The following is a 14,179-nucleotide window of genomic DNA, read 5'->3' on the forward strand; positions in this document are numbered from 1 at the left end:
TGTCTCGATCAGTTTGTTCCTCAGTCTTCTCTGCTCCAACTGAACCAACCCAAGCCTACCCAACCTCTCCTTATAACTTCCATGTTTCATCCCAGGCAGATTCCTGGTGAATCTCCTCTGCACCCCTTCCAGTGTATTCATGTCCTTTCTATAATGTGGTGACCAGAACTGCACACAGCATTCCAGCTGTGGCCTTGACAAAGTTCGATACAACCCCATTATGACCTCTCTGTTTCTGTGATCTATACCCTGATTGATAAAGGCGAATGTGCCATGTGCCTTCTTCACCACCCTATGAACCTGCCTTTCCACCTTCAGGGATCTGGGGACAATCTCACCAAGGTCCCTTTGTTCTTTGGAACTTCCCAGTTTCAGACCTGTAATAGTGTACTTCCTTATCAAATTACTCCTTCCAAAGTGCATCACCTCACATTTTTCAGGTTTAAATTCCATCTGCCACTTATCCGCCCATTTGACCGTGTCTATATCTTCCTGCAACTGAGGACACACAAACTCACTGTTATCCACCCAGCCAATCTTTGTGTCATCAGCAAACTTACTGATCCTACTTCCCACATGGTAATCTATGTCATTTATATCAATGGCGAACAGGGGGCCCAATACAGATCGCTGTGATACATCACTGGTCACTGGCCTCCAGTCACTAGAGCAGCCATGTGTCACCATCCTCTGCCTCCTACCGCTAAGCTAATTATGAATCCACCTTGTCAGATTACCCTGTATTCCATGTGCATTAGCCTTCTTAATAAGCCGCCCACGTGGGATTTTGTCAAAGACTTTGCTGAAATCCATGTAAACTACACCAACCACACTCCCTTGTCCACAGTCTCGGTTACATGCTCAAAAAGTTCAATTAAATTTGTTAGACATGATCTCCCACTGACAAAACCATGCTGACTATCCCTGATCAAACCTTGCCTCTCCAAATAGAGATAGATTCTCTCCTTCAGAATGTTCTCCAGTAATTCCCCAAACTACAGATGTGACACTCACTGGTCTGTAGTTCCCTGGCTTGTCTCTACAACCTTTCTTCAATAGTGGGCCCACATTAGCTGTTCCCCAGTCCTCTGGTACCTCCCTGGTTACCAAGGAGGAATTAAAGGAGGCACTGAAATCTCCTCCCCAGCCTCTCACAACAGCCTGGGACACATTTCATCCAGACCTGGAGATTGTCCACTTTAAGCCCCGCCAATACCTTCTCACTCCCTGTGATAATTTTCTCCAGAGCCTCACAGACTCGCTCCACGTTCCATAACGACCTCCTCTTTCTCATGGGTGAAGGGAGATGTGAAATATTTGTTTAACACCCTACCAATGTCCTCTGCCTCCACCCACAGATTTCTCCTTTGGTCCCTAATGAGACTTACTCTTCTCCTGGTTATCCTCTTCCCATTGATATAAAATATCATATGATGTTCTCTACTTTTATCAGCCAGAGCTTTCTCATGTCCCCTGTTATTTTTCCTAATTGATTTCTGAAGCCACATCCTGCACTTACTGTACTCCACTAATGCCTCCGCAGACTTATTCCCATTATACTTGTTAAAAACTTTCCTATTCCTTCTCATTGTATCCAGGACGTCTTGTGTCATCCATGGTTCTCTGGGTTTGTTACACCTTCCTGTTGGGCCAATACCCTCCCCATTTCATCTTCGAACATCCCCACCATTCCTCGGTTGATTTCCTCACAAGTAACAGGTTCTAGTCTTTCTTGGCCAGATCTGAACTAATTTTGTTAAAATCTACTCTCCCGCAACCGAAAATATTTTCACAAACTTGTACACCTCTCAGTCCTCTCTCTCTCAGGGAAATATCTGTACACTGACTGGTGTCTCTCAGTCCCCTCTCTCTCTCTCTCAGGGAGATATCTGTACACTGACTGGTGCCTCTCATCCCCTCTCTCTCTCAGGGAGATATCTGTACACTGACTGGTGTCTCTCAGTCCCCCCTCTCTCAGGGAGACATCTGTACACTGACTGGTGTCTCTCAGTCCCCTCTCTCTCTCTCTCAGGGAGATATCTGTACACTGACTGGTGCCTCTCATCCCCTCTCTCTCTCAGGGAGATATCTGTACACTGACTGGTGTCTCTCAGTCCCCTCTCTCTCTCTCTCAGGGAGACATCTGTACACTGACTGGTGTCTCTCAGTCCCCTCTCTCTCTCTCTCTCAGGGAGATATCTGTACACTGACTGGTGTCTCTCAGTCCCCTCTCTCTCAGGGAGATATCTGTACACTGACTGGTGTCTCTCAGACCTCTCTCTCTCTCTCTCAGGGAGATATCTGTACACTGACTGGTGTCTCTCAGTCCCCCCTCTCTCTCAGGGAGATATTGAAAGAGGAAATAGGAAATTTATAGGAAAATATTCAAAGAGGAAATCCTCATTGTTCTCCGGAGCAGTGTACTGGTGGCTGATGAGTCTTGAAATTGCGATTTACTTTATTTCTTCAGTGTATTGCCGGTTCGCGGGGTTTTTGTTTGTTTTTGCTTTCCGTAGCGGGGCCTAGGCGCAGGGGCAGTCGGGAAGGGAGCGCGGGAGTACAAAAAGAAGGTCGCAATAGACAGCGGGCAGCATCGGGAGCGGGCAGTGGAGTGAGGAGGGTGCAGAGTGAATGCTGCAAGGGCTTTGGCTCACAGGGCTTAGGTGAGAGCAGGCTTAGGCAAGGTGAGTTACTCGTCCAATTTTTCCATCTGTGTCCATAATTCTAAAGGTGGTCAAATAAATGGCAGGGTCTTTGGGGAGACGCGTCAGCTGCGCTAGGTGCAATATGTTCCTGGAGTTCCTGGAGACACAGCATCTCCCGAAAGTCCATATCTGCACCAAATGTCTGGAGTTGCAGCGTTTGAGGGCCCGAGTTAGGCAATTAGAGCTGAGGTTGGAGGATTTATTTTTAGTCAGGGAGAATGAGGTGATAATGAATAGGAACCACGGCTACGAGGAGATCCCAGAGCCTGGGGCGGGGGGATGGGTGGATTACGGTTAGGAAGGGGAAAAAGAAGAGGAGTAATGGTCCAAAGGCTACCCCAGAGGTCGTCGCCCAAAATATCAGGGGTAAGGCGACAACTGGGGTGGAAAAGGCAGGAGGAAGACCAGAATGCTTCAGGGGGAAGGAAGGGGGCTGGATGTGAGATAGTGGTGGGGGATGGGAGGGTTAAAGGAATTGATAGGTGATCTCTGGGCTGCTGCCAGTGCCCAGCAATAGCAGGGATAAAAATAATGAGATCCTACAGCTGAATGCGTGGCTGAGGGATTGGTGCAGGACAGAGGGTTTTAGTTTTGTAGACCACTGGGAAGTCTTTGTGAGGGAAGGGCACTTGTACAAGTGGGATGGGGAACATTTAAATGGGAAGGGCACACATATTTTAGCTGGAGTGTTTCAGCAGGGTTTGAACTAATATGGAGGGGGTTGGGGAGGAGAGAGACAGCTCAGGCACTGGGAGTGGGAGTGAGTTGGAGGTCAGGGTAAGTCTAGATGAGAGGAAAATCTCCCAGGAGGCGGAGGATCCGAGTGGGCCTGAGGGTCTTCAGTGCATCTGTGTTAATGCGAGGAGTGTGACGGGTAAGATGGATGAACTTAAGGCCTTGATGTTCGTGAGGAATTTAGACGTGGTTGCAGTGACAGAGACGTGGTTAAAGGAGGGGCAGGACTGGCAGCTAAATATTCCTGGGTATAAGTGTTTTAGTGTGATAGGGGAGGGTCGAAAAGAGGTGGGGGAGTGGCGCTGTTAGTTAGGGAGCAGATCACAGCAGTGCAGAGGGAGGATAATATAGAGTGGGTAGGAATTGAGTCTCTGTGGGTGGAGTTGAGGAATAGGAAGGGGGCCATTACTATGCTAGGAGTGTACTACAGGCCACCCGACAGCCCGCAGGCAGTGGAAGAGGGTCTACGTAGAGACATTTTGGATAAGTGTAGGAAGAACAGGGTTGTCATAGTGGGAGATTTTAATCTCCATGGGGTGGATTGGAAGGTGCCTAGAACCAGGGGTTCGGATGGGGAGGAATTTGTAAGATGTGTATTGGAAGGGTCCTTGGAGCAGTATGTAGATAGCCCGACTAGAGAGGGGGCTATACTGGATTTAGTTCTGGGCAATGAGCCGGGTCAGGTGGTTGAGGTTGCAGTAGGTGAACGTGTGGCTAATAGTGACCACAACTCCGTCTACTTTAGGATACTAATGGAAAAAGACGAGAGCTGTCCTAAGGGGAGGGTGCTAAATTGGGGGAAGGCTAGATACAGCCGGATTAGGCAGGAGCTTAGGGATACAGACTGGGATAGGCTGTTGGAAGGCAAGACCACGTTAGGCATGTGGGAGTCTTTCAAGGGAAAACTGCAATGGGTGCAGGAAAGGCATGTGCCGGTTAGGAGGAAGGATGGGAAAGGTAGGATTAGAGAGCCGTGGATTACTAGAGATATAGAAGACCTGATCAGGAAGAAACGAGAGGCGTATGTCAGGTCAAAGCAACTGGGAACGGAGAGAGCGTTGGAGGAGTACAGAGAGAGTCGGAGGATCTCAAACGGGGAGTTAGGAGGGCAAAAAGGGGGCATGAAATGGCTTTGGCCGGTAGGATTAAGGAAAATCCAAAGGCGTTTTACTCCGATGTCAGGAGCAAAAGGGTGGCTAGGGGTAAAATCGGTCCTTTCAGGGACAGAGGAGGGGAATTGTGCTTAGAGTCCGAGGGAATGGGGGAGATCCTGAATGAATACTTTGCGTCGGTATTCACGAAGGAGAGGGGCTTGATGTCTGGTACAATCTTCGAGGGAACTGTAGACCAATTGAAGGAACTATCCATTACGAGGGAAGAAGTGTTAGGGCTTTTAGGTGGCATTAAAACTGATAAATCTCCGGGGCCCGATTGCATTTATCCTAGGCTGCTTAGGGAGGTGAGAGATGAAATTGCTGGGCCTCTGACGCAAATCTTTGTCTCTTCTTTGGACACAGGTGAGGTCTCAGAGGACTGGAGGATAGCGAACGTGGTACCGTTGTTTAAAAAGGGTCGGAGGGATAGCCCGGGTAACTATAGACCAGTGAGTTTAACGTCAGTGGTAGGCAAGTTGATGGAGAGGATTCTTAGGGATAGGATGTATGAGCACTTAGAGCATTGCGATCTGATTAAGGATACGCAGCATGGCTTTGTTAAGGGGAAGTCTTGCCTTACGAATCTGGTAGAATTTTTTGAGGAGGTGACAAAAACGGTTGACGAAGGACGAGCCATTGATGTCGTCTATATGGATTTCAGTAAGGCGTTTGACAAAGTCCCTCATGGTAGGCTGGTAGAAAAGATTAAGGCTCATGGGATACGAGGCCAGGTAGATGGGTTGAGAACTGGCTTGCTAAGAAGACATGATGTGGGTATGCCGGCGTTGGACTGGCGTAAACACAGTAAAAAGTCTGACAACACCAGGTTTTAGTCCAACCGATTTATTTGATAATACTCACAAGCTTTCGAGGTTTCCCTCTTCATCACCTGACGAAGAGGGAAACCTCGAAAGCTTGTGAGTATTATCAAATAAATCGGTTGGACTAAAACCTGGTGTTGTCAGACTTTTTACTGTTGCTAAGAGGAGACAGAGAGTAGTAGTGGAGGGGTCTTTTTCTAGCTGGAGGTCTGTCACTAGTGGTGTGCCACAGGGCTCAGCACTGGGACCTCTTCTCTTTATAGTGTATATAAATGATTTGGAAGAGGGAGTAAGTGGTGTGATCAGCAAATTTGCTGATGACACCAAGATGGCTGGATTGGCGGACAGTGAGGAGCAGTGTCTGGCAAAACAACGGGATATTTATAGGCTGGTATATTGGGCAGATATATGGCAAATGGAGTTTAATCCGGATAAATGAGGTGATGCATTTTGGCTGGAATAATGTAGGGGGGAGTTATATGACAAAGGGTAAGCCCATAAGGAGTATAGAATTGCAGCGAGACCTGGGGGTGCAAGTGCACAAGTGATTGAAGGTGGCAGTGCAAGTGGAGAGTGTGGTGAAGAAAGCCTATGGTATGTTAGCCTTTATAGGAAACAGTATAGAATATAAGAGCTGGAGTCTAATGTTGCAGTTGTACAGAACGTTGGTTAGGCCGCATTTAGAGTACTGCGTCCAGTTCTGGTCGCCTTACTACCGGAAGGACGTGGAGACTCTGGAGAGAGTGCAGAGGAGGTTTACCAAGATGTTGCCTGGTATGGAAGGACTGGGGTATGAGGAAAGATTGAAGAAATTGGGGCTCTTTTCCCTTGAAAGACGGCGACTGAGGGGGGATCTAATAGAGGTATATAAGATTATAAAGGGTATAGATAGAGTAAACAGAGGTAAGCTATTTCCTATAATAGAGACACACAGGACAAGGGGCCATGGGCTTAAGGTGAGGGGGGAGAAGTATAACACAGATATTAGAGGGAGGTTTTTCACACAGAGGATAGTGGGGGTATGGAATGCTCTGCCAAGTAAGGTGGTGGAGGCAGGCACACTGGAGTTGTTTAAGAGTAACTTAGACAGGCACATGAGTGGGTTGGAGATGGGAGCATATAGGAGATTGTTTTAAATAAGGTTCATTAGCATTGAGATGTCGCTGGTAATGTAAAAGGATGTGGTATGATGATAATGTTTTTTCTGTTTTAATTCACAGGTTTTAAGTCGGTCCGCCTTGTTGTCCAACGAGGGGCATACACGTGATGGGTCGTACTAGGGCAGCACTTGAATGTTCGAGATTGGCCTAGTGCTTCATGTCGTTAGTGTGTGTGCCTAAACTGGACCAGATACTGGGCAAGACGACAGCTCAGTGACTATCACTGTTTGCTGTGCAGACACATGGATTTGGGCCGGTGTCTGTGGGAGTTTGCGCATTCTCCCCGTGCTTGCGTGGGTTTTCTCCGGGTGCTCCGGTTTCCTCCCACACCCCAAAGATGTGCTATTAGAATGATTGGAGGTAATAAATTGTCCCTAAATTAGTTTCCCTCAATGTGGATTGCCATAAAACAATAGACTGGGTTATGAGGAAAGATTGGAAAAACTGGGGCTCTTCTCCTTAGAAAGACGGAGATTAAGGGGGGATCTGATAGAGGTGTATTAAATAATGAAGGGAATAGATAGAGTCAACAGTGGCAGGCTTTTCCATAGACTGGGGACAACTATTACGAGAGGTCATGATCTGAGGGTGAGGGGGGAGAAGTATAATTTGGATGCTAGAGGGAGGTTTTTCACACAGAGGGTCGTGGGGGTATGGAATGCACTACCAAGTAAGGTGGTGGAGGCAGGCACGCTGGAGTTGTTTAAGGTTTACTTAGATAGACACATGAGTGAAACGGGGATGGAGGGTTATATAAGACGGTATTAAAAAGGGTCAGAGCCTCGAGACGACACTGGAAATGTAATATTACATGTTAATGTTTTGTCTCTTTTAATCCACAGGTGTCGGTCCACCTTGTTGTCAAACGAGGGGCATGCACACGGTGGGTCATGCGTGGGCTGCTCTTGGATGTGTCGAGAGTAGCCCAGTACTTCGCGTTGTTGTGTATGCTTAATGATGGGCACCACGACAGCTCAGTGACTATCACTGATTGATGTGCAGACACATGGATTTGGGGCCGGTGTCTGTGGGAGTTTGCGCATTCTCCCTGTGCTTGCGTGGGTTTTCTCCGGGTGCTCCGGTTTCCTCCCACACCCCAAAGATGTGCTCTTAGACTGATTGGTGTAACAAATTGACCCTACATTATTCCCCCCTGAATCTGGCTACAGTTGGGGTACCATTTGCATACACACGGGGTAAGGTAGGTGCAGGAAAATGCTTTAAAATGGTGGCGCGGGCTCATTGGGCTGGGGCCTGTTTCCCGTGCCGGGCTGTTCTTTGTAGATAAGGGACATGGGTGGAGGGGGGACTGGTGATGTTAAAATGGCGGCGCGGGCTCGTTGGGCCAAGGGGCCTGTTTCCTGGGCTTTTTTTTTGGTTCATTGTATATCTGTACACTGACTGGTGTCTCTCAGTCCCCTCTCTCTCTCTCAGGGAGATATCTGTACACTGACTGGTGTCTCTCAGTCCCCTCTCTCTCTCTCAGGGAGATATCTGTACACTGACTGGTGTCTCTCAGTCCCCTCTCTCTCTCTCAGGGAGATATCTGTACACTGACTGGTGTCTCTCAGTCCCCTCTCTCTCTCTCTCTCAGGGAGATATCTGTACACTGACTGGTGTCTCTCAGTCCCCTCTCTCTCTCTCTCTCTCAGGGAGATATCTGTACACTGACTGGTGTCTCTCAGTCCCCTCTCTCTCTCTCTGGGAGATATCTGTACACTGACTGGTGTCTCTCAGTCCCCTCTCTCTCTCTCTCTCTCAGGGAGATATCTGTACACTGACTGGTGTCTCTCAGTCCCCTCTCTCTCTCTCTGGGAGATATCTGTACACTGACTGGTGTCTCTCAGTCCCCTCTCTCTCTCTCTCTCAGGGAGATATCTGTACACTGACTGGTGTCTCTCAGTCCCCTCTCTCTCTCTCTCTCTCTCAGGGAGATATCTGTACACTGACTGGTGTCTCTCAGTCCCCTCTCTCTCTCTCTCTCTCAGGGAGATATCTGTACACTGACTGGTGTCTCTCAGTCCCCTCTCTCTCTCTCTCTCTCAGGGAGATATCTGTACACTGACTGGTGTCTCTCAGTCCCCCCTCTCTCTCAGGGAGATATCTGTACACTGATTGGTGTCTCTCAGTCCCCTCTCTCTCTCTCTCAGGGAGATATCTGTACACTGACTGGTGTCTCTCAGTCCCCTCTCTCTCTCTCAGGGAGATATCTGTACACTGACTGGTGTCTCTCAGTCCCCTCTCTCTCTCTCAGGGAGATATCTGTACACTGACTGGTGTCTCTCAGTCCCCCCTCTCTCTCAGGGAGATATCTGTACACTGATTGGTGTCTCTCAGTCCCCTCTCTCTCTCTCAGGGAGATATCTGTACACTGACTGGTGTCTCTCAGTCCCCTCTCTCTCTCTCAGGGAGATATCTGTACACTGACTGGTGTCTCTCAGTCCCCCCTCTCTCTCAGGGAGATATCTGTACACTGACTGGTGTCTCTCAGTCCCCTCTCTCTCTCTCTCAGGGAGATATCTGTACACTGACTGGTGTCTCTCAGTCCCCTCTCTCTCTCTCTCAGGGAGATATCTGTACACTGACTGGTGTCTCTCAGTCCCCTCCCTCTCTCTCTCAGGGAGATATCTGTACACTGACTGGTGTCTCTCAGTCCCCTCTCTCTCTCTCTCAGGGAGATATCTGTACACTGACTGGTGTCTCTCAGTCCCCTCTCTCTCTCTCAGGGAGATATCTGTACACTGACTGGTGTCTCTCAGTCCCCTCTCTCTCTCTCTCAGGGAGATATCTGTACACTGACTGGTGTCTCTCAGTCCCCTCTCTCTCTCTCTCTCTCAGGGAGATATCTGTACACTGCAGAGGAACCTGGAGTGGGAGGGTGAGAATCCGGTCGTTGTGGTACATGTGGGTGCCAATGACGTAGGCAAAATGCGGACTGAGGATCTGGGGAGGGAGTATGAAAAGCTGGGAAAGGAATTAAAAAGTAGAACCGAAAAGGTGGTCATCTCTGGGCTACTGCCTGAACCGTGTGCAGACGGGCGTAGGGTTGACAGGATTAAGGAAATGAATGGGTGGCTCAGAGATTGGTGTGGGAGGAATGGGTTTGAATTTATGGGGCATTGGCACCGGTATTGGGGTAGGTGGGACCTGTTCGGGCGGGATGGGGTTGGTCTGAACCGTGCTGGGACCAGAGTCCTGGCGAATCGAGTAAAGAGGACTGTAGACAGGGCTTTAAACTAATTAGGGGGGGGGAGGGTGCGAGGGTAGGTGACATTACGGGGTCTAAAGTTAAGGAGAGGGTACAGGTAAGGGAAGAGGCCGAGGATGTCCCAATAATAGATGGAGTAGGGGGCGTGAGTATGGTTGGTGGCGTTACGGTAAATAGGGTCCAGGTGAAGGCTGGGATGAAGGTGCTTTATCTGAATGCACGAAGCATTCGGAATAAAGTGGATGAGCTGGTGGCGCAGATCGACACAAATGGATATGATCTGGTGGCCATTACAGAGACGTGGCTGCAAGGTGACAGGGACTGGGAGCTGAATGTACAGGGGTATCAAGTGTTTAGGAAGGATAGGCGGGAGGGAAAAGGGGGGGGCGTAGCTCTGCTGATTAAGGATAGCATCAAGGTGGTAGTAAGGGATGATATTGGAGCCAAGGAGCAGAACGTGGAATCGTTGTGGGTAGAGATTAGGAACAGCAAAGGGAGGAAGACGCTGGTGGGTGTCGTCTATAGGCCCCCAAATAATGATCTGGAGGTGGGGCGGGCTGTTAACGCGCAAATAAGTGCGGCGTGCAGGAATGGGACGGCCGTAGTTATGGGGGATTTCAATCTGCATATTGATTGGTCGACCCACGTTGGACACGGTGGGCTCGAGGAGGAGTTCTTGGAATGCTGCCGGGATAGTTTCCTTGAACAGTGCGTGTTGGAGCCGACGAGGGAGCGAGCTATCTTGGATCTGGTGCTATGTAATGAGGCGGGTAGAATTAGGGACCTTGCGGTGAAGGATCCTCTTGGAGAGAGTGATCATTGTATGGTGGAGTTTCTGGTACAGATGGAGGAGGAGAAAGTGGGTTCCCAGACGCGCGTCCTTTGTTTGAACAGAGGGGAGTACGGTAGGATGAGAGAAGAATTGGCGAATGTTGACTGGGGGAGTGCATTGGAAGGTAGGTCTGCTGAGGAGCAGTGGAGGATCTTTAAGGAGATCTTTCTTGGTGCTCAGCAGAAATTTATTCCGATGGTCAAAAAGGACTGTAGGAGGAGAGGTAATAAGCTGTGGATAACGAAGGAGGTGAAGGAAAGTGTTAAAAGCGGAGGAATTTAGAGTAGCGAAGAGTAGTGGGCGAGAAGAGGATTGGGAGAGGTTTAAATGTCAACAAAGATTGACAAAGAAGATGATAAAGGAGGGTAGGAGAAACTATGAAGCTGGGCTAGCGCTTAATATAAAAAAGGATAGCAAGAGTTTTTATAAATACATAAACAAGAAGAGGATGGCTAGGGTGAACGTTGGTCCTTTAGAGGATGAGAAAGGTGACCTAGTGGTAGGGGATGGGGGTATGGCTAAGGTATTGAATAACTTTTTTGTTTCTGTCTTCACGGAGGAGGACGTGAATAATTTGCCGGGTGTTAGCGATGGAAAGGTGGTAGGACTGGAGGGTCTTAATGGCATTACTGTTACTAGAGAGGCGGTGCTCGACAGACTGGAGGGGCTGATTGTGGACAAGTCCCCAGGACCGGATGGAATGCATCCAAGGGTCTGAAAGAAATGGCGGAGGTGATAGTGGATGCCTTGGTGGTTATTTTCCAGACGTCGCTGGATTCCGGGGAAGTGCCGGAAGATTGGAAAACGGATAATGTTACGCCGTTGTTTAAGAAGGGTGCCAGGCAAAAGGCAGGGAATTATAGGCCGGTTAGTTTAACGTCTGTGGTAGGTAAAATGTTAAAATCCGTCATTAAAGAGGAAATTGCGAGGCATCTTGAAGGGAATTGCTTGATAGAGCAGACGCAGCACGGTTTCATTAAAAGGAAGTCAAGTCTGACAAATTTACTGGAGTTCTATGAGGATGTGTCTAGGGCGGTGGATAGAGGAGAGCCGGTGGATGTGGTCTTTCTGGATTTTCAGAAGGCGTTTGACAAAGTACCTCATAAGAGGTTATTGCAGAAGGTCAGGGGACTTGGAGTTGGGGGTAGGGTGTTAGCGTGGATAGAGGATTGGTTGTCAAATAGGAGGCAGAGAGTGGGGGTCAACGGGTGCTATTCGGATTGGCGGATGGTGACTAGTGGAGTGCTCCAGGGGTCGGTGCTGGGGCCTCAGCTTTTTACCATTTATATAGATGATCTGGAGGAGGGAACCGAGTGTAGGTGTCGAAATTTGCGGATGACACCAAGATTGGGGGAACGGCAAATTGTGCGGAGGGTGTGGAGAGTCTGCAGAAGGATCTAGATAGGCTGGGCGAATGGGCCAGGAAATGGCAAATGGAATTTAATGTTGGCAAGTGCGAGGTGGTCCACTTTGGAAGGAAGAATGGTAGGAAGGATTATTACTTACGTGGCGAAAAACTGCAGCAGGCGACGGTGCAGAGGGACCTCGGGGTCCTTGTGCATGAGTCGCAAAAACCCAGCCTGCAGGTGCAGCAGGTGGTCAGGAAGGCGAATGGGATGCTGGCCTTCATAGCGAGGGGGATTGAATATAAAAGTAGGGAGGTCTTGCTGCAGCTGTATAGGGCATTGGTGAGGCCGCAGCTGGAGTACTGTGTGCAGTTTTGGGCGCCGCACCTGCGCAAAGATATTTTGGCCTTGGAGGGAGTGCAGAGGAGGTTTACTAGGCTGATACCGGAGTTGAGGGGGTTGAGCTATGAGGAGAGGCTGAATGAACTAGGCTTGTACTCGTTAGAGTTTAGAAGAATGAGGGGAGATCTCATTGAGACGTATAAGATGATGAATGGGATGGATAGGATAGAGGTGGAGAGACTCTTCCCGCTCAGAAAGGACAGTAGGACTAGGGGGCACAGCCTCAAGATAAAGGGGGGGCGTTTTAGAACGGAGTTGAGGAGGAACTTCTTCACTCAAAGGGTGGTGAATCTCTGGAATTCTCTACCCGTTGAAGTGGTGGAGGCTGCCTCGCTAAATATTTTCAAGAAGCGGGTTGATGGGTTTTTGATAAGAGGGGGGATTAAGGGTTATGGGGAGAGGGCAGGAATGTGGAACTGAGCCACGACAGATCAGCCATGATCTTATTGAATGGCGGGGCAGGCTCGAAGGGCCAGATGGCCTACTCCTGCTCCTATTTCTTATGTTCTTATGTTCTTATGACTGGTGTCTCTCAGTCCCCTCTCTCTCTCTCAGGGAGATATCTGTACACTGACTGGTGTCTCTCAGTCCTCTCTCTCTCTCTCTCAGGGAGATATCTGCACACTGACTGGTGTCTCTCAGTCCCCTCCCTCTCTCTCAGGGAGATATCTGTACACTGACTGGTGTCTCTCAGTCCCCTCTCTCAGGGAGATATCTGTACACTGACTGGTGTCTCTCAGTCCCGCTCTCTCTCTCAGGGAGATATCTGTACACTGACTGGTGTCTCTCAGTCCCCTTCTCTCTCTCTCTCAGGGAGATATCTGTACACTGACTGGTGTCTCTCAGTCCCTCTCTCTCTCTCTCTCAGGGAGATATCTGCACACTGACTGGTGTCTCTCAGTCCCCTCCCTCTCTCTCAGGGAGATATCTGTACACTGACTGGTGTCTCTCAGTCCCCTCTCTCAGGGAGATATCTGTACACTGACTGGTGTCTCTCAGTCCCGCTCTCTCTCTCAGGGAGATATCTGTACACTGACTGGTGTCTCTCAGTCCCCTTCTCTCTCTCTCTCAGGGAGATATCTGTACACTGACTGGTGTCTCTCAGTCCCCTCTCTCAGGGAGATATCTGTACACTGATTGGTGTCTCTCAGTCCTCCTTGATTTCTCCACTTTGAACTCGATCACATTACTCACCTGGAGTGCCGTTTGAATCTGTAGTGAGTATTTTTCAATGGTTTTGGCGAGGAGCTGTAGGAAGAAAGATTTACAGATTAGACTGGACAGCAAATATCCAATGTAACTGATCAGTCTGCAGCAGTGAAAAAACATTCAAATATATCCCTGGATATGTCACATCAGACCCAGTGTCTCTCCCCTCTCACTGTGACCCAGTGTCTCTCTCCCCTCTCACTGTGACCCAGTGTCTCTCTCCCCTCTCACTGTCACCCAGTGTCTCTCTCCCCTCTCACTGTCACCCAGTGTCTCTCTCCCCTCTCACTGTCACCCAGTGTCTCTCTCCCCTCTCACTGTCACCCAGTGTCTCTCTCCCCTCTCACTGTCACCCAGTGTCTCTCTCCCCTCTCACTGTCACCCAGTGTCTCTCTCCCCTCTCACTGTGACCCAGTGTCTCTCTCCCCTCTCACTGTCACCCAGTGTCTCTCTCCCCCTCTCACTGTCACCCAGTGTCTCTCTCCCCTCTCACTGTCACCCAGTGTCTCTCTCCCCTCTCACCGTCACCCAGTGTCTCTCTCCCCTCTCACCGTCACCCAGTGTCTCTCTCCCCTCTCACCGTCACCCAGTGTCTCTCTCCCCTCTC

At 49.4% G+C, this 14,179-nt stretch overlaps 1 protein-coding gene across 1 annotated transcript in view; it reads right to left on the reverse strand.

The window, feature by feature from the left end:
- The window catches only part of LOC145339679 (uncharacterized), a gene marked incomplete at its 5' end in the record, with an annotated part of 56,546 nt that extends 42,935 nt beyond the window's left edge, over positions 1–13,611 (reverse strand). The window contains one exon of the mRNA XM_080184191.1: positions 13,558–13,611. Coding sequence (XP_080040317.1) covers positions 13,558–13,611 — 54 coding nt within the window. The remainder of the gene's footprint in view (positions 1–13,557) is intronic.
- Positions 13,612–14,179: the final 568 nt, after the last annotated feature.

Source organism: Carcharhinus amblyrhynchos, unplaced genomic scaffold, assembly GCF_965287045.1.
Source record: "Carcharhinus amblyrhynchos unplaced genomic scaffold, sCarAmb.v2.hapA scaffold_605, whole genome shotgun sequence".
NCBI lineage: Eukaryota > Metazoa > Chordata > Chondrichthyes > Carcharhiniformes > Carcharhinidae > Carcharhinus > Carcharhinus amblyrhynchos.